General features: G+C 51.0%; 1 protein-coding gene across 1 annotated transcript in view; it reads left to right on the top strand.

Annotated features, from left to right (window-relative positions):
- Positions 1-2,352: 2,352 nt before the first annotated feature.
- Positions 2,353-18,574, top strand: part of CHFR (checkpoint with forkhead and ring finger domains) — a 17,447-nt gene continuing 1,225 nt past the window's right edge. The window contains exons 1-15 of the mRNA XM_007456681.1: positions 2,353-2,389; positions 2,968-3,016; positions 4,668-4,777; positions 5,670-5,729; positions 5,856-6,074; positions 6,451-6,618; positions 8,973-9,126; positions 9,914-10,231; positions 12,667-12,809; positions 13,857-13,973; positions 14,517-14,600; positions 15,044-15,114; positions 16,055-16,142; positions 17,865-17,972; positions 18,424-18,496. Of these exons, the coding sequence (XP_007456743.1) occupies positions 2,353-2,389; positions 2,968-3,016; positions 4,668-4,777; positions 5,670-5,729; positions 5,856-6,074; positions 6,451-6,618; positions 8,973-9,126; positions 9,914-10,231; positions 12,667-12,809; positions 13,857-13,973; positions 14,517-14,600; positions 15,044-15,114; positions 16,055-16,142; positions 17,865-17,972; positions 18,424-18,496 (1,799 nt within the window). The remainder of the gene's footprint in view (positions 2,390-2,967; positions 3,017-4,667; positions 4,778-5,669; positions 5,730-5,855; positions 6,075-6,450; positions 6,619-8,972; positions 9,127-9,913; positions 10,232-12,666; positions 12,810-13,856; positions 13,974-14,516; positions 14,601-15,043; positions 15,115-16,054; positions 16,143-17,864; positions 17,973-18,423; positions 18,497-18,574) is intronic.

Below are 18,574 nucleotides of genomic sequence, written 5' to 3'. Positions count from 1 at the left end.
GCGTTGTTTTTAGTTGGTGTGAATGGAAGTTTGGTGAAGAGCAGAAGCCTGGAGACCACCACCCTTACGCCCCCTAGGCCACCAGCATCACCACCACCGCATAACCTGCTTTGGGCCAATTTACCTTCCGGTGCCTTTGTAGCTACTTCATGGGGTCACTGTGGAGGTGAAAGGAGATCGTGAGTGAAGTGCTTAGAAGGAGCCTGGCTGAGAGTTAGCACTTAACGTTAGCCATTGTTGTTATAACACAACACTGTAGTATCATTGTACATGCTAATACAAGGAGCAAAAATGTGTTGTTGAGTTGATTCTTAATGGAAGTCCTTTCCTTGAATATATTAACCTTTCCAGCAAAACGTAGTTTGCCCGGGCTGCCATAACAAAATACCACAGATCACGAAGCTTAAACAGCAGAAGTTTATTTCTCACAGTTCTGGAGTCTAGGAAGTCCAAGATCACGGTGACAGTCAGTTTGTTTCCTGGTGAGAACCCTCTTCCTGGATTGCAGGCAGCTGCCTTCTTGCTGTGTCCTGGCCTGCTGGACCAAGAGATCTTTGGCGTCTCCCTCTTATAAATGCCTCAGCCCTATCAGATTAAGGCCCCACCCTAATGACGTCATTTAACTTTTATCATTTACAGGCCTTCTTTCTAAATACAGTCACTTTGGGGGATAGGGTTTCAGGTTGTAGAACTAGATTTATTTTAAAACTGTTGCACGCCTGCTATATACAAGGCCTTATTTTGAGGAAAAGGGAGCGCTGAGTTGACGTGTGTGGAAGGATGCAGGGGTTCTCGCCTTCCTAAAGAGCTTCCCATTCTCGGGGAGTGGCAGAGATGTGTACCAGCCATGGAGAGAGTAACCAGCTGAACGACAGGCAGGGCAAACACCAACAGTAGAACTTCAGCAAAGGGATTTCAGTTCTCAGCTGGAATGCGGATGCTCAGGTGTGGAGAAGCCTAGGAAAACCCCACTCCGGTGACAAAGCCTGGTGACCAGCCTGGGTCTGGGGCTGCAAGGAGACCATCTAAGAATGCCGTCTAAAGGGAATCACACTGTATTGCAACACAGTCTTTGGGTCTGGCTGCCTTCCCTTGGCTGGTGCTTTTGAGGTTCATCCTTGGCAGTTACATATATCAGTAGTTTGTTCCTTTTTGTTGCTGGGTGATGTTCTGCAGTGTGTTTATTAATTCACCACCAGTTGACGGGTACCAGTACTGCTTCCCACGTTTGGTTATTAAAAAATAAAGGTACTGTAGGGAATTACCTGGCGGTCCAGTGGTTAGGACTTTGCACTTTCACTGCCGAGGGCACGGGTTCAATCTCTGGTCAGGTAACTAAGATCCTGCAAGCCGCGGGGCGCGGCCCAAAATAAAATAAAGGTACTATAAACCTTAGTAGTTATGGCGCAAACCTGTTATAAGCAGATTAGTGACTCAGTATTGAAACACTCCTGAAAGCTTTTATTCTTTTTTCTTTTCTTTTTTTTGCGGTACGCGGGCCTCTCACTGTTGTGGCCTCTCCCGTTGCGGAGCACAGGCTCCGGACGCGCAGGCTCAGCGGCCATGGCTCACGGGCCCAGCCGCTCCGCGGCATGTGGGACCTTCCTGGACCGGGGCACGAACCCGTGTCTCCTGCAACGGCAGGCGGACTCTCAACCACTGCGCCACCAGGGAAGCCCGCTTTTATTCTTTTGATTTAAGGAGAGAACAAAGCGTTTGAGGGTTTTCGTCTTGGATTTGATGAGGGTATAACAATTGTATTGAGCTATAGATGCATCCCCCTTCTGTTTTAAATTTTCTTAAACGCGTACATGTGCCTATAATAATTTACTAATTCATATTTTCTGTGACTCTGTCATTGCTTTAATTTTGTGATGATTTATGAAACCTTAGGTTACACAGAAGAAATTAAGGACTAAGATACTGAAGATATTTAATAAGCCCCATTGTTTTTTTAAAGTTCTGTAATACTTATCAGGCTATCTGCATATGCGTGCATATTGTAAAAATGTCACCAAGAAGCAGCTGATGTGTAGCTGGAGGTGTTGATGGCACATATCCTCTAGGTAAGGAGGAGTCAGAAAGGTTCAAGACATAGTCCCTGTCCCTTACTTTGGATTAACACTTAAATGCTTTCTTAAAAGTTTCTTTGTACTTGATTAAGTGCTGTCTCCGTAAGTGGGTACAACGTGGGTCTTGACTTCCAGCCGCATGCTTTGGTTAAGCAAAGGGCAGTATTATGCCCGGTACCCACGGTCGTATCCAGCACACCCCCCCTCACTGTTTTAGGTTGTGACCTTTCATTCCCCGGCAATAAACTGGTCTCTGGAGATCACTGTAAAATTATAGTGGATGAAAAATCTGGTCAGGTGTCGCTGGAAGATACCAGGTAAGCTCTTTCTGAACTTCTTTCCTCTTGTAGCTTCAGGAAGCCGACTTGAAGCCAATGAGTGCAGAGAAGAGACAAGGGCCTGCTTTCTATAGCTCAGATAGGGTCTCCGGGTATTGGGAGATGTATTTTCTGGTTTCCAGGATGGGCTACTTAGTGACACTTTGGTGTCTGTGACCGTTCTTAAATGTATTCAAGTTAAAGCAAAAATAGCTCAGAAATAAGACTTAAAAGGCAGTGATACATTTTGGGTTCTTGCAAACCTATTCAAGTTAGACTTACCCAAATCAAGAAGTCTTTCTTTTTTTTTTATTATTATACCGCATAAGTAGTACGTGAAAGTGAAAAGCTTTCCAAAATTCCACTCACCCACAAAATACATACATATTTATTTTGTATTAATGAGATTATACTGTTATACTGTGTATCTATTTTACTTGGAATGTTTGCAGAGTGCTCATCACGTCCGTTTGTCTAGGTCCATCTCGTCTTTTTCATTATTATATAAGGACTTGTCAGCTCCCTTACTGATGGAAAGTTATTATTTTGACTTTTTCTTATTATAAATGACACTGCAGTGACTCTCCTCCAAAACTCTTTCCATTCATGTCTGATGATTTTCCTGGGGTAAGTTTATGGGAAGGAATGCTGGGTGCAAGGTGTGAGTGGCAGACGGCCACCCAGCAGTGTGTTGAGAACACGCCTTTCCCACAAGGTGATTTTTTTTATTGTTGTGAAGGTCAAGTGCTATGAGATTCTTTGGTAAGTAGCAGTTTGAGGGATAGAAGACCAGGAATTTGGTTTTATTAGGAAGAACGGATGCTGCTTTTCCTCTGATAGGTAGCAGGTCAAGTCCTGTATTTCTCAGCACAATGTACAGTAACAGTGCTGGTTCCAGAGGTCTACAGTTCCATACTGTCTACAGGACAGTATGTGCTTCCCAAGGCTGCTGTAACGATTACCACAGGCTCAGTGGCTAAAACAGCACAAATCTGTGATCTTATAGGCCTGGGTGGTCAAAGTCCATCTCAGGCCTCACTGGCGTCGGCTCCTTCTGGGGGCTCTAGGGGAGAAGCCGTCCTCTGTCCTTTCCAGCTTCTAGAGGCTGCTGCCTTCCTTGGCCGAGGTGGCTGGAGGGGTGGGGGTGTTCCAGGTGGGAGGAGCCGCAGGTGCAGAGGCCCCGAGGTGCAATCAGGAAGACCCCGATGTCCACGCTGGAGAGACTGGACGTTAGCCTGAGAGCAGTGAAGAGTCACCGAGGGGTTTAAGCGGAAAAGTGAAATCAGACTTCTGGGTTAGAAAGAGCTTGAGGATAGGTCGTGGGGAGAGCCTGGCAGCAGAGGCCGCGGCAGTGCTGCAGCAGCTCTGCTGGTCTCTGTAAGTGGGGCTTTACTGGGAAGGCAGCCCAGCCCTCCAGGGACCTGCCACCTGTTGGTTGCAGGAGTTGGGACGGAGACAGCGTGACCGTGCAGCCTGAACTATATCCTGCCTGGCCCTTTACAGAAATCCAAAGTAGTGGCAGTCTGCTCAGAGGGAAAGGTGACCCCTCTTCAGCACTGGGAGCCTTAGGAGTGGGGCCGTGGAGTTGGGGCCCGTGTGGACTGAGTGCCTGAAATTGGCAAGGGGCAGGGAGGGCATGCTCAGTTGCCGAGTTTGGCTTTTGTCCGGTGCGCTCTTCCCCTTGCCTGCAGGAGCCCCTCCTCAGGGAGGTGCCTCCTGTCCCGCCTGACCAAGGTCCCGGTGTCTCCTGGCCGTGCCTTCCCATCAGGCACTGTGGTCCCTGATTAACTGGAGTGACTTCCCAGCAGCAGGACCGCGCCGTCTTCCGCTTGGTAGCCCTGCGTCGATTTGCTTTTGCCCAGAGCCCATGTCGTAGGAGGGTCAGTGCTCATGAGAGGAGTGAACTGAGCTGGGCCGCGGCTGCCGGAGCAGGTTAGGCCTGTCAACAGAGCATGGTGTAGAAGCAAGAGAGAAGCTGGGAATCAGAGCACGTGCTGCTGGTGGGCGTCCAGGGCTCCACCAGGAGGAGAACGTGGGGCTGGCACAGCGGAGGCGTTAAAACACTTGACACACCATTGGGCTGTGGGTGAGGGGGCAACAGGCAACATTCTTCTCAAGAGAATTGTAAGGTGGCATGAGTATTTACATCATTCCTATGAGTGTTTTATCATTTGCAAAGTGGTAGTATTGAACTGCTTTCCTACTGGCTGTAGAAAAGGAAAATTTTAACTCCAAGTTGTTTTAAGTAGGATAAATTGGATTTTTATTGTCCCTACAGCACCAACGGAACAGTAATTAACAAGCTGAAGGTTGTTAAGAAGCAGACTTGCCCTTTACAGACTGGGGACGTCATCTACTTGGTGTACAGGAAGAATGAGCCAGAACACAGTAAGGGAGGGGGTGTTCCTGGGCTGGACTCACGGGTGGTGCAGCAGGGGACCCTGCCACAGCTGGGAAGCATTGTGGGAAGAGACTGTTGAAGCAGGTATTTCCTGAAGGAATGTTAGTACTAGCTGCATCCCCTTTTTCGTTCATGTACGTTCTTGGTGTGGGTAGTGTCTGTTGAAGAATGGGAGTGTTGACCTCGCGGGCTGAGCCCCAGCCATTCTTCAGAAATGCCACTGTGGCCATGAGCCACGGTCTCGATATGGTAGCCAGGGAGACGGGGTGCGGGGGGGCGGCGGTGAGGAGGGCACCTGAGTGAGGAGAATAAGGCCTAGAATGGGGGCTGGAGGCCACGGACAGCTCTGCTTTGGGAGGCTTTACAGGAGACAGCAAAGGTTAGACGGGATAGTCCGTGAGGGCTTTTCCAGCTCTGAGCATCTGCACCTGTGTTGGCGGGAGAACAATGATGCAGGACAGGGAGAGTCAGGGGAGCCCTTCGAAGGTTACCCCGGAAGTAGGGAGAAGAGGGCAGGTATCCCCTAGACTGTCCTCAGCAGTCAAAGCCAGCCCCCGGCCACAGGGAAGGATCTTGTGTCCGGTCCTGGTGGTTTGAAGTGACAAGACACAGGCTCACCCCTCCTCATCGCTTTGCTTGCCTCAGTCTGCCTCCTGACGCCGGATGGTTTTCTGAGGCTTATTTATTTTAAGTTTGGTTCACATGTTTTGGATCACTTGCTTTAAAATCCCTTAAACCAGCGGATGTGGTTACTAGCTTATAAGTCGAACTAGTCGACAAGGGCAAAGTGACTGTGAGGTGATGGGAGGGAGCAGAAGAGAAAGATGAGCTCTCCTGACGCGTGGCGAACGCCACTCTGGTTCGGTTAATTTCCTTCAGACGTGGCATACCTCTACGAATCCTTCCATGAAAAGCACGGCGTAACACAAGACTCCTTCGGTAAGTGAGATTTTCGCAAAGGAGCGGGTGCGTGTGTTGGCTCTTCATGCGCTGGAATGTATTCCTGACGCAGCAGCTCCCCCTGGGCCCCGACTGTGTTATGCTCCTGCTTCTTTGTGCTTACAGAAGCTAATAAAGAAAACGTGTTCCACGCGACCAAAGATACCTCAGGTGCAGGGCGAGGCGACGACCCTCAGGATCCCCAGGTCCTGCCATCGCCACCCGCCACTCAGGTGTGCTTTGAGGAACCACAGCCATCAACGTCCACATCGGACCTCTTCCCCACGGCCTCTACCTCTTCCATGGAGCCCACCTCTGCAGGGCGAGGGCCTCCCTCCAGCTCCGGTGAGATGGGGATCTCAGGGTGGTAGCTGCGTTGCCCTTTGTTCGCTAATCCTGCCCTGCATTGTTAGGGAGACAGACAAGCCACTGAGGAGTTCAGAGGTGGTGTCAGGCATCAGGCTGTCAGTAGTAAGTCGTAAATGTCTTGTTCCATCCCCAAGAGACAGGCTGAAGGCCAGGGACTACAATACTGTGGTATTCTTCACAGGTTATAATTCATATACTGTAAAAATCACACAAAGTGAACCCTTCCGTTTGTTTGTTTGTTTTTTAACGGCATCTTGGATTGCCTGCGCCTGGTTTGAATCAGTGACGCTTTGAACGCTGTCTCTTCTGAGGCAGGTGAGTCAGGGTGTCTCTCGTCTGTCCCTCTTCACAGGCTCGAGAGGTGCAGACGTCTCCCCAAGAGGGTGTGGTCCATCTGTGGCGAGTGATGAAGCCACCGTCTTCCCTTTGGCTCTCCCAGCAAGAGAGGGGGCGTCCTTTTCTCTGTCGGAACCCAGGGACCAGGAGGACTTGGAGCCCGTTAAGAAGAGAGTAAAAGCAGGTCAGAGTCCAGTGGTTGCGTGTAACCTTGGCGCCCCGGCAGCACCGTCCCATCTGAGCCTGTTGGGGCCCCACCATCTGCAGAAGTCGGAGGACCCTATCTTCAGCCGACACCTGTGGTACCTCAGCATCTTCCAGATGGCAATCTGGGCCTTTTCTTTCCTGTCTGCACCATCGGGATTGAACTGTGTTTACTGTCAGGATATGCTCTTGGTCTGGAGACCACAGTCTGGGGTTGCAGCTCTGTCCTGATACAGCAGCCAGTTTTTAAGAGTATATTATCTTTAAGTGATAGTTTGAGCCTTCACGTTAAAGGTGATTTTGAGAAAAATCTATACTTTAAAATTCGAAGTTAAAAAGATTGTAAAAACTTTTGGGAATGTTGTTGGGAGGACAGTAGCTGTGAGGCAGGCCTGAGAGCTTCCCCTGGATTGGGGCAGTGTGACAGGAGGGAGGGCCTCGGAAAGAAACTGCATTATCTGATGTATTGAGTGGAAAATTGAGTTGATTGGCCTGGGGAGGTGTGGGATGAGTCAGCAACAAGTACATAAAAATAAGTATGAAAATGGAGCCACTTTTAACTCTATCGGAAATGAAAAATTGTATAAGGAAGAAAATTATACTGTGTGAGCAGTGAATATTTAAGCATAATAATATAAATACAATATACTGAACCAATAATTGTGTTAGAATAATATTGGGAAGGAGACCCAGAGGGGCAGAGTCCTTCTCTGCTTCAATGGATGTCAGGAGATGATGTCTAAAATCCATCAGCCTAAACGTAGCATGACAATTCAGAAACACAGAGGTCCGGACCAGAAGAAACAGAAGACACGAAAGTTGTTTCCCCAGAGGAGGGAGGGTGAAGCTGAGGACAGGCTGGGGCAGAGGGCTGCTGCTTTGGTTTTCTTTTAAATATTTGACTTTTTAAATTGTAAGTATTTTTTTAATTAAAAATAAATTTAATTTCTGATTATAAAAAAAGTAAAACACACTGGCAGAAAAAAAAATTTAAGCTCCTGGTAACATTTGAGGGTCTGTATTTTCCAGCACTTTCCTGTGTGCATATGGGTCACATTTTTTGTTTGTTTAAACAAAAATTACTTCACACACAAATGCTATTTGACACCTGGCCTTTATCTCTCACCCATGTATCCTGTCTTTTTTATGCTGTTAACTATTATAAAACAAAACTTAAACATACTGGATTGTGAGACTTACTTTGAACCTTTGTAAAAATGCCCTTTAAAATACAGTGAGGGAATGGCCATCATCAAAAAATATACAAACAATAAATGCTCGAGAGGGTGTGGAGAAAAGGGAACCCTCTTGCACTGTTGGTGGGAATGTAAATTGATACAACCACTATGGAGAACAGTATGGAGGTTCCTTAAAAAACTAAAAATAGGACTACCATACGACCTAGCAATCCCTCTACTGGGCATATACCCTGAGAAAACCGTAATTCAAAAAGAGTCACGTACCACAGTGTTCACTGCGGCTCTATTTACAATAGCCAGGGCATGGAAGCAACCTAAGTGTCCATCGACAGATGAATAAAGATGTGGCACATATATACAATGGAATATTTCTCAGCCATAAAAAGAAACGAAATTGAGTTATTTGTAGTGAGGTGGATGGACCTAGAGTCTGTCATACAGAGTGAAGTAAGTCAGAAAGGGAAAAATGAATACCGTATGCTAACACATATATATGGAATCTTAAAAAAAAAAAGTTCTGAAGAACCTAGGGGCAGGGCAGGAATAAAGATGCAGACTTAGAGAATGGACTTGAGGACACAGGGAGGGGGAAGGGTAAGCTGGGACGAAGTGAGAGAGTGGCATGGACGTATATACACTACCAAATGTAAAATAGCTAGTGGGAAGCAGCCGCATAGCACAGGGAGATCAGCTCAGTGCTTTGTGACCACCTAGACGGGTGGGATAGGGAGGGTGGGAGGGAGAAGCAGGAGGGAGGAGATACGGGGTTATATGTATACGTGTAGCTGATTCACTTTGTTATAAAGCAGAAACTAACACACCATTGTAAAGCAATTAAACTCCAATAAAGATGTTAAAAAAAAAATACAGTGAGGGGACTTCCCTGGTGGTCCAGTGGTTACAACTCCAAGCTTCCATTGCAGGGGGCGTGGGTTCGATCCCTGGTCGGGGAACTAAGATCTCGCATGCCCCGCAGCGTGGCCACTAAATAAATAAGTAAAATTTAAAGATTAAAAAAAAAAGTACAGGGAGGACTGGGTCTCCTGTCCACAGGTTAAGACATCTGTAAAACCAAGAGATGGAGTACACATCCTCCATGGTCATGATGTTGAGAACGTGTCCCTTTCCCTTGCAGACGGGGAGCCCGCCCTGAACCTGCCCCTGGTCACAGACCCGGGCGGAGACCCCCACAGTGCCCTCGACGTCAGAGCTGCGACCGTGAAGCCAGACAAGATGGAGGAGACTCTCACGTGCATCATCTGCCAGGACCTGCTGCACGACTGTGTGAGGTACGCCCACAGGGCCCGCAGGGCCACAGACGGGGCTGGCCTCTGCATCAGGCCCGCTGAGGTTACCATAGCCATTCTCCTTGTGTGGCTGACGAGCTGAAAGCCGGGCCCGGTGACTGACGCTGCACAGGAGCCCGCGAGACGCGTGCAGTGGCTCTGACCTCAGTGGCGCCAGGTCCACCTCAGCTAGAGCAGGGGAGCTGTACCGAGTGGCCAGCATCTCGTGGTTAAGGAAACACGGTAGTTAACGTGGAGCAAAGGTGCCAGAACGAAGATCTCTCCGTGCTTCTCTGTGGGAACTTAAGAGTTTGTCCGCAGTTCGGCTTAAATGCGGGTCTTTGCCACCCACACCCAGTGTCTCCGCTCCTCCCAGTCCTGGTGGCCCTGGCCACCAGTGGTCCCTGGCCCTCCTGGAGCACAGGTTGCCGCGTGGCCCCGGTCTCTTGTAGCTGGCAAGTGCACAGGTGAAGCAGTTGCGGCCAAACGCCGTGTTTTTGCGCAGGGACTGCTGCTCAGGCGGGTCGTGGAAAGCAGGCGGCGTGCCCCTGCTGAGCCGAGGTGCGGCCCCGCCAGCTGCAGGCCCCACCACGGCATGGGTGGAGCGCCCCAGAGCACAGGCCTGAGGCCCTGCGGAGTCAAAAGATCAGGGGGCAGGGGGGCAATTGGCCCATTCTTCTGTTTTTACCCGAACCTCAGTCTGAGCAGGGCCACGTCCTCCTTCGGAGAAAGAGGCAGCATGACCCTGGGTCCCTGCTTCTCACACCCAGTGCCCGTCCTGTGCCCTCAGCCTGCAGCCCTGTATGCACACTTTCTGCGCCGCCTGCTACTCAGGCTGGATGGAGCGCTCTGCCCTGTGCCCCACCTGCCGATGTCCAGTGGAGCGGATCTGTAAAAACCACATCCTCAACAACCTGGTGGAGGCGTATCTGCTGCAGCACCCGGACAAGAGGCGCAGCGAGGAGGACGTGCGCAGCATGGCCGCCAGGAACAGGATCACACAGGACATGCTGCAGCCCAAGGTCAGGAGGGCCTTCTCCGACGAGGAGGGGAGCTCCGAGGACCTGCTGGAGCTGTCAGACGTGGACAGCGAGTCCTCGGATGTCAGGTGAGCCTCGTGGGGGCGGGGCGGGGGGGGCGGGTCTGACTGCTCCCCACGACCTGCTGGTCTGGGCCGCTGCTGAGGTGCGACACTGTGGCCCAGGTGACTGTGGTGAGGCTTGCTCACTGCCCTGCCTCCTGTGACAGCCCCTCTTTTTTGTATATGTGGAATATTTATTCTATTATTTTGTTGCTTATCTGTATTTTTTTTCTAGTTTATTACGATATAACTGACATACCACACTATGTAAGTTCAGGGTGGACAACATAATGCTTTGGCTTAATTATTGTGAGAGGATCGCCACAGTAAGTGACACCCTTTTGTTTGCTGAGTCATCATCAAGTGCCTTGATTCACAGGCTGAGACAGACTCTGCAGAAGCACACTCACTCTCTGTAGCTTGTCTAGTGATTATATGTCCTGCACCGTAAGTTGCAGTATTTATCATCTGTTAGGATGTTATTGTAGAAAAGCCACAGTCACCTGGCAGAGGGTGCAATCCTAGGAGACCTTTTTTTTTTTTTTTTTCGGTACGCGGGCCTCTCACTGTTGTGGCCTCTCCCGTTGCAGAGCACAGGCCCCGGATGCGCAGGCCCAGCGGCCATGGCTCATGGGCCCAGCCGCTCCGCAGCATGTGGGATCTTCCCGGACCGGGGCACGAACCCGTGTCCCCTGCATTGGCAGGCGGACCCTCAACCACTGCGCCACCAGGGAAGCCCTAGGAGACCTTATTTTATCTGCTGTAGAATGTTGGGGGTTTTTTCATAAATTTATTTTATTTATTTTTTTATTTTTTTGGCTGCGTTGGGTCTTTGTTGCTGCACACAGGCATTCTCTAGTTGTGGCGAGCTGGGGCTACTCTTCGTTGCAGTGTGCGGGCATCTCATTAAGGTGGCTTTTCTTGTTGCGGAGCACAGGCTCTAGGCCCACGGGCTCAGTAGTTGTGGCTCACAGGCTCTAGAGCACAGGCTCAGTAGTTGTGGCGCATGGCCTCAGTAGTTGTGGCTCGCGGGCTCTAGAGCGCAGGCTTCAGTAGTTGTGGCAGTCAGGCTCAGTAGTTGTGGCTTGCAGGCTCTAGAGCGCAGGCTCAGTAGTTGTGGCGCACAGGCTTAGTTGCTCCGTGACACATGGGATCTTCCCGGACCAGGGCTCGAACCCACGTCCCCTGCATTGGTAGGCGGATTCTTAACCACTGCGCCACCAGGGAAGCCCTCTGCTGTAGAATATTGATGTCTCCTGACTTGAAAGTCCAGGGTATGAATTTTTGTGTTGAGGCCATAAAATTTAAAAAGACAAAACCGCTCCCCCCCTCCTCAGTTTATTATCTTTGTTTCTTTCCCCCAAATTTAGCACATAATGGTCAAGCAAAAAGAAAACCAAAAATCACTTTTGGTTTGTGTGAACATTTTATTACGTATTCATCTGGCCGTACATATGTGTAGTCATACATACTTATTTTTTTACCATTTAAAACATTTTTTTGTAATATTTTGAATTCTGAACAAAGCTGCAGTGCATGGCCTGCATTTACAGTTCAGTGCACATGTCCAGTCATTTCTTGGAGATAAGTACCTGGAAGTAGGATGCTCAGGTCAGGAGTCTCACTGAGGGGATGCCTTGCTGGACTTCTGGCATCTGTCATGAAGTGCCTGTCAGAGAGTCCTGGTGTTGGTGCCCCACAGGGTATGCAGAGGGACAGCAGTGATCCCTGCGACACTCAGAGTAATGGGACAAACAGGTATCTTATTCCCATTTATATGTTTTTCTTACATATGAGGCTGAATGTCTTCAGTGTTTCTGCATTTTCTAGTCAGGTCTCGCCTGTCCTTCCCATTGGTGGCAGGCGTGGGCAGGCGTCCTCTGACTGAGATGAGGGGAGAGTCCGTGCGTGCCTTTCCTGCAGATTCTATTTTACCGTCTGCAGATTTGAAAGCTCAGCTGAAGTGCATACAGCTGGGTGAAGGCCCCTGATGACAGCGGCATCCAGCCCTGGCGTGTTCCGCTCAGATTTTAACAAAAGGAAGGGTGTGCACTGGGTGGGCATCAAACCTGTGAGAGCGCGTCCTGCCCAGTGTGGGGACAGGGTGGCTTTGCCCCCAGGGATGGCTCAGTGGGGCGAGGGGCAGGGAGAAGACATCTCAGTACCCCAGGAGTGGCCGAGGGCTCTGGGAACGTGTGGCAAAGGGGGGCTGGGAGGTGGCGGGGAGGAGAGGCTGCCGACTGCTGCTGTGCAGGATGTGCGCCGAGCCATCCTTCCCTTTTGCACACACTGGGTGCAGCACCTGGTGCAGAGCTGAGGCATGCAGGCAGGACAAGGCCGGTGAGCGGGGATCTGGGTCTTGTCCCGTCACCAGGGCTGGGCCGTCGTTGCCACCACCCTTACACACGGCCAGACCAGGTGTCTCCTCTTTCCTCCAAGCTCCGGGTTTTCTTCCCTTGCAGTCAGCCGTACATCGTGTGCAGACAGTGCCCCGACTACCGCAGGCAGGCGGGGCGGCCCCTTCCCTGCCCAGGGCCCGGCAGTGAGCCAGGGGCACCGCAGGCCTCTGGGGATGCACCATCGACGTCCGCCAGCATCATGACAGGTGAGACAGCCACACCTTCCGTGCTGTCCCGACCATTCGGGGAGCGGGTGGCACTTCTGCTGGCTCCTCTCTGCTCGAATGGCTCGTTGCTTCTCATAAGCTGTTTGGAGCTAAGAAACCAGAGAATTAACTTCATTTGTGGGCCTTGGCTCCTGGACACACCCGAGGATTCAGTCCTGATTCTAACACTTACCCCCCACCCCGCCCAGCCCACTACCTCAGGACAGTCGGCATCCCCCATGGTGCTCACACCAAAGCCAAAAGGACCATCACACACAGGCCCCTCCAGTGAGGGACTGGCCTCTTTCCAGCAAGAGGACATGATGTTACCAGAGCCGCCCTGAGCTATCTGTTCGATGCCCGTTTCAGTGGGCAGGTCTCCAGGTGCCATCAAGAAAGGGAAGGTGGACACATGGACTGTGGTTTGTGGTCCTGCGTTGTAGGGCCTGGCCTCTCTGCCACCGTCAGCCTGAGCCTGTCAAGAGGCCACTGACCTCTAAGGATTGCGACCCAGAGCCACGTTCTTAACCATCTTCCACGATGCTGTGCCATGGCTCTTGGGGGCTTCCTTGTAGGTCCCTCAGGTAGGGATGGCTGGGGCAGCGTGTGGAAGGCCCCACTGGGACCGTAGCGCAGTGTGCACAGGCAGAGCCTCATGTGGTGCGTGAGTGACGGGGGGCCGGGCCACGTGGACACAGCTCCTGGTCCAGGGTCAGCCAGCAGGGACTAGAGAAATCGCTTTACTGTTCTCTGGGCTGCCCTTCCTTTATGGGAAATGGTAAAAAACCTTCATGTGATCATTGAAATCTTGCTACGACTACTGAACCAGGAGATAACTTCGGTCATTTTTCAATCTATTTAAACTTCTTAGTTTGAGCTGTAGACCGTCACTTGGCTGTAGGAAAATAGGCCTGAGTTCTGTCTGGGTTTTCTTGTAGGTCTGTGTCCTCGTGCATACCTTACAGCTGCCTCTCTAGGTGTGGTCTGAGCCCCTCTTGCTGCCCGTGTGCGGGCGGCACCAGCCTGAGCGTCCTATCTGTTCCACAGCCCAGGACTACGTGTGTGCCCTGCAAGGAAGCCACGCCATATGCACCTGCTGCTTCCAGCCCATGCCCGACCGGAGGGCGGAGCGCGAGCGGGACCCTCGCATCGCCCCCCAGCAGTGTGAGTGAGGGTGTGGGTGTGCCGTCTCCCCGGCGCCCCTCCCCACCTCGGAGCCGCTCCTGTGTGCCCTTCCAGCTCAGGTTTCAAGAGTGTTGTGGACTTCTCTGTGTGGTGTGAAGTAAGGGTGCGCAGGTTCCCACCTGCGTCGTCAGGTGTCTCTGCGGGACCACGTTGAATAATCTATCTTTTCCCACCGGTTGATAACCCCGCCCCCATCATACACTAAGTTTCCACACACGGGGGGCTCTCTTTCTGGATCTTGTATCTGCCGTGTGTCCCCACAGTAGTTCTCCAATGTGTCATTTTATTCTATTCTATTCCATTCTATTCTGTTCACTGTGTGGCTTTCTGGACCTCAGATCCCCGACTAGGGATTGAACCCGGGTCCAAGGTGTCACTTTAAAGTCTAACAGATTAACTATATGGCGCTTTAATTTACAGTCTTTGGATCACTATGAAAATCGAGTTGTCATTTATTTACCAGTCCCTTGAACCTTCTCCTCGCTGGATGGCGTGACCGGTGCTTGTGCTCTGTGTCCGCAGGTGCCATCTGCCTGCAGCCCTTCTGCCACCTGTACTGGGGCTGCGCCCGGACCGGCTGCCTCGGCTGCCTGGCCCCGTTCTGTGGTAATGTCGGCCCTGCCGTCGATTGCCGCCACCTTACCGTGTTCTCTCGTGCACTTGAGGCCAGTGCTGGGCTGGCCGTGTGCCCGAGGAGGGAGAGGCCACGTTGGTCACCACGAGTTGGCCCCTTTCCCTGGTGGTCTGCGTAGGTTTGCGAGCGTCAGTGAGGGGGACGCTGAGTCATGCATGAGGACCACCCCCACTAAAAAATTGTGTCCGGACTTCACGACCCCAGACCAGGGGCTGCGCAGACTGGCCGTTTCTGGGGGGAGTGGAATGGAAGTCCTTTTACTTTTTCTCTGTTTGAAGTTGTATTTTGTCATGGAACTTTTTATTCTTTGTAGACTCCATAATGAAGGAAACTTGGTTATCTTAACTGTTGGGTGAACGTTGCTTTCGTAAAGTGTGTATGAAACGGATAACACTGCTTCCCTCCGTCCTGACAGAACTCAACCTGGGCGACCGGTGTCTAGACGGGGTGCTGAGCAACAACAACTACGAGTCGGACGTCCTGAAGGTACAGGCGCGGCGAGGCCAGCGGGAGGCCTTCCAGGACCCGCCAGTGACCTCATGACTCTGCACTTCTGACTAGTGCTGCCACTGTATCTGCTTATCCCTATATTCCCCCCAAATAGGTATTCCTCCCCCCCCGCCACACAGGAAGCCACAGGAATTGTGTCCCACAGTTCCAGCTCCTGCTCGGCCTGCGTGGAGTGGGGCAGGGTGCGGCCGGCCCTCGGGTGGAACCAGGACTGCCCCTCGCTCTCTTCCCGCGTTGCAGGGGGCAGCTGGCTTTTAGAACTTCAGTGCTTAACGTGCACGTCAGTCCCTTGCCAGGAGCCTTGCCTTCACCTGGATCATGTGCGGCATCGGCCGCAGGGTGAATAGCAGGCACCTCAGCACGATGGTGCTCAGGCTAGATGTCCACGGGGCGCTTTCTTGTAGGTTTGCACAGAAGGAGCCAAGCAGCTCCACGTGTCTTGAGGGCAGAGCACAGATCCAGACCCTGGCTTCCTTGTCATGTGGTCATGGGCCTGTTCTGCACTGTGGCCACTCCGGCCAAGGTTAGGTGTCTCGCTGCTCCTGTGCTAGGAATGTCTTTGCAGAATTTCAGAGAGAGTGTGGTACCTCTTACGCTCAAGGTTGTAAAGCTAGCCTGCCTTTTGAGACTCAGAAGAAGCACCTTGGACAAAAATCTTGTGCAGTAGTGTGTGGATGTGATACCATGTCTATCCCAGGCCTCCTGGTCCGCGAGGCTACCTGGGCCGTCCAGGCTGTGGTCCTGGAAGCAGGCCCCCTAACTGCACGCAGTGCTCGCCCTCTGCAAGTGCCCACCACGTTTAGGTGCTTGGCTTTACCCACCTCCCAGGGCCTTTTATGAAATGTCAACCCTTTTTGCCATTCTAGTGTTTCTTTCTCCAAGCTTGTTTCTTCTCTTGCCCGTTTCCCTGTTACAGAATTATCTGGCCACCAGGGGTTTGACGTGGAAAAACATGTTGACTGAGAGCCTCGGGGCTCTACAGAGGGGAGCGTTCCTGCTGTCTGGTAAGCCTCGTTGTGCCTGCTCTCCCGCACTGACAGTGGTGCTTTCCAGGGCAGCTCTGCCTCTGGTGAACCAGCCACACCCGCCAGGCCGCACGCTGGCAGTACTGCTTGTCAGCTTTCCCACGCTCACACCTGCGACCTCCGCCCACCCTGGCAGACACACACAAAGGTCCTACTACTCTTGGGTTTCTTTTTTTATGTTGGGTTTGAGTCGACATGACATATTCTGGAATCTTTTCTCGCACAGGGGAGGGAAGGGGCAGAGCTGGAGAGGTGTTGGCCCTACCGCTTGTCAGCGTTGACATCCTGGGGCTGGTTGTTCCCAAACCCTCGCGGTCCTTGGTGCCTGTCCCTCAGTGCGTGGGTGACTCAGTGAAGGCTCGCCCCCTCTCCCAGGGACACCCAGTGCATTGTGAAGTGTGAATTTTTGTCACTAAGGGAGGGTGCAGAAAAATCAGCAAGTGATTTTTTTTTCCCTAAGACATGAATTATTATGAAAGACTTGAGAGGTTTGCTGGGAACCCTTCTAAGCTATTTTTGGACACATTCTAGTGAATGTCTTGGGTTTTCTCTGCTGCGACGGCTCTGTGTGGTTGGGTCTTAAGTCCTTATGCTTTTTAATGGCTATTTTTATAAGAATGATGTGGTTCACAAAGAAAATGTAAGTGGTACAAGGAAGTCTGAAGGATAAAGTGAAAATCATTAGAAATCCCACCACCTAAAAATATACCCAGTGATAATACTTTCACGATCACCCTTCTAAGTACACGTACCCATGTGTGTGTATAATTTGTATAAATGAAATCCTATCAGATATGCTTTTAATAAGCTATTCACTCACCAATATATCTTGGACCCTTCCTATGTCAATAAAGATCTATACCATGATTTTTAGTTAGCATTCTGATACCATCGTTCATTTAGCCAATTCGTTAGCAAAGGATATTTAAGTTGTTTCCAGCTTTTGACTATTTGAAACAACACTGAAGCTGTCAAGCATGCAGTCCTGTAGGTTTAACAGTTGTACCCTTAGGATAAGCAGGGCTGCTGGAGGTACGGTTGAGGTGTGCCTGGGGCCTGAGGGCCAGCATCCCCTGAGCCTGTCAGCTGCGTGTTTGCCATCTAGGCCTTGTAAATATGAAAGAGGCAAATGGTGAGGTATCATTGTTTTATCTGCCATATTTGATTATTAATGAAATTGAAGATCTTTTTGTTTTACGGGCCATTTGCTTGTCTGTGTCCTTGGTCCATATTTATGTTAGGCTATTTGGACTTGGGAGGTATGGATTTGTGTGATATCTTTGTTAATTAAGGGTACAACACATTGTCATTTGTGCTGAAAATACGTTCTCTACTATTTCATTAGTATTTCATTTTTGTTGTACGTGTTTCCATTGTGATGTTTAAACTGTAGGCAGTCACATTTACAAATCCTTTCCTTTGTGCCGTTCGGTTTTCATGTCGTAGTTGGAAATAGCTCAAGAGAAGAACATTCATTCCTCTTAGTACTTTTCTAGATTTTTTTGAATATTTGAATTTTAAATCCAGGTGGATTTTGCCGTAAGGAAGTAAGTCGGTTATCTAGGTTGGTTTTGTTCTCGTGTTCCAAATGTCCAGCCCTTTGTCTCCGGCCAGTCTGTGGATCATGCACTGGTCCCCCAGCAGTTTGCAAGGCCGCGTCTATTTTGCCGCCGTGCCTGTAAGAGGCTGTGTTCCTTCTAGATTACAGAATCACCGGGAACACCGTGCTGTGCTACTGCTGTGGCCTGCGGAGCTTCCGCGAGCTGACCTACCAGTATCGGCAGAACATCCCTGCTTCTGAGCTGCCGGGTAAGGAGACCCCTGCCCCTACCCGCACCTGGCCCACAGCTCAGTTCTCTTTGCATTGGCTCCCATTCTCCTTTGCAATAGTTAGATAGCCTGTGTGGGCCTTTGCTCTGTGTTCTTAGCGGACGTCTGCGTCGGCCAGGGACACGGGCAGGTCTCAGGGCCGTCCCTGCCTGGTGCCTGCTCAGGCTCTGTGTCTCTGAAGCAGGTTGCTAAAACAAGATGCCCAAAAAACGTCCTATGGGCAACCGGAGTCATCTCATTTCTAACCTGGCTTTTCAGTTGAACCTTTTTTTCCATTCCTGGAGAACAGTGCAAGGAAACGAGCTGTGAAGTGTGACGAAGCGCTGTGTGTTTGAGCTGCAGTGTCTCTTTGGCCTTGGCTTAAATTCACTAGGCTGAGTCTGTGAGTGTGGTATGTGTGTCACACGTGTTCACTTTTTTCTCTCCCTAGTGGCCGTAACGTCCCGTCCTGATTGCTACTGGGGCCGCAACTGCCGCACTCAGGTGAAGGCCCACCACGCAATGTGAGTGCGGCATGGGGGCGGGGGCCGGGCCAGGGCTGAAGGAGTCCCCTCCAGAGAGGCAAACCCACGCTTTCCCTA

Source organism: Lipotes vexillifer, unplaced genomic scaffold (assembly GCF_000442215.2).
Source record: "Lipotes vexillifer unplaced genomic scaffold, Lipotes_vexillifer_v1.1 scaffold1529, whole genome shotgun sequence".
NCBI classification, from domain to species: Eukaryota; Metazoa; Chordata; class Mammalia; order Artiodactyla; family Lipotidae; genus Lipotes; species Lipotes vexillifer.
This window is presented reverse-complemented; position numbering and strand designations above follow the sequence as displayed.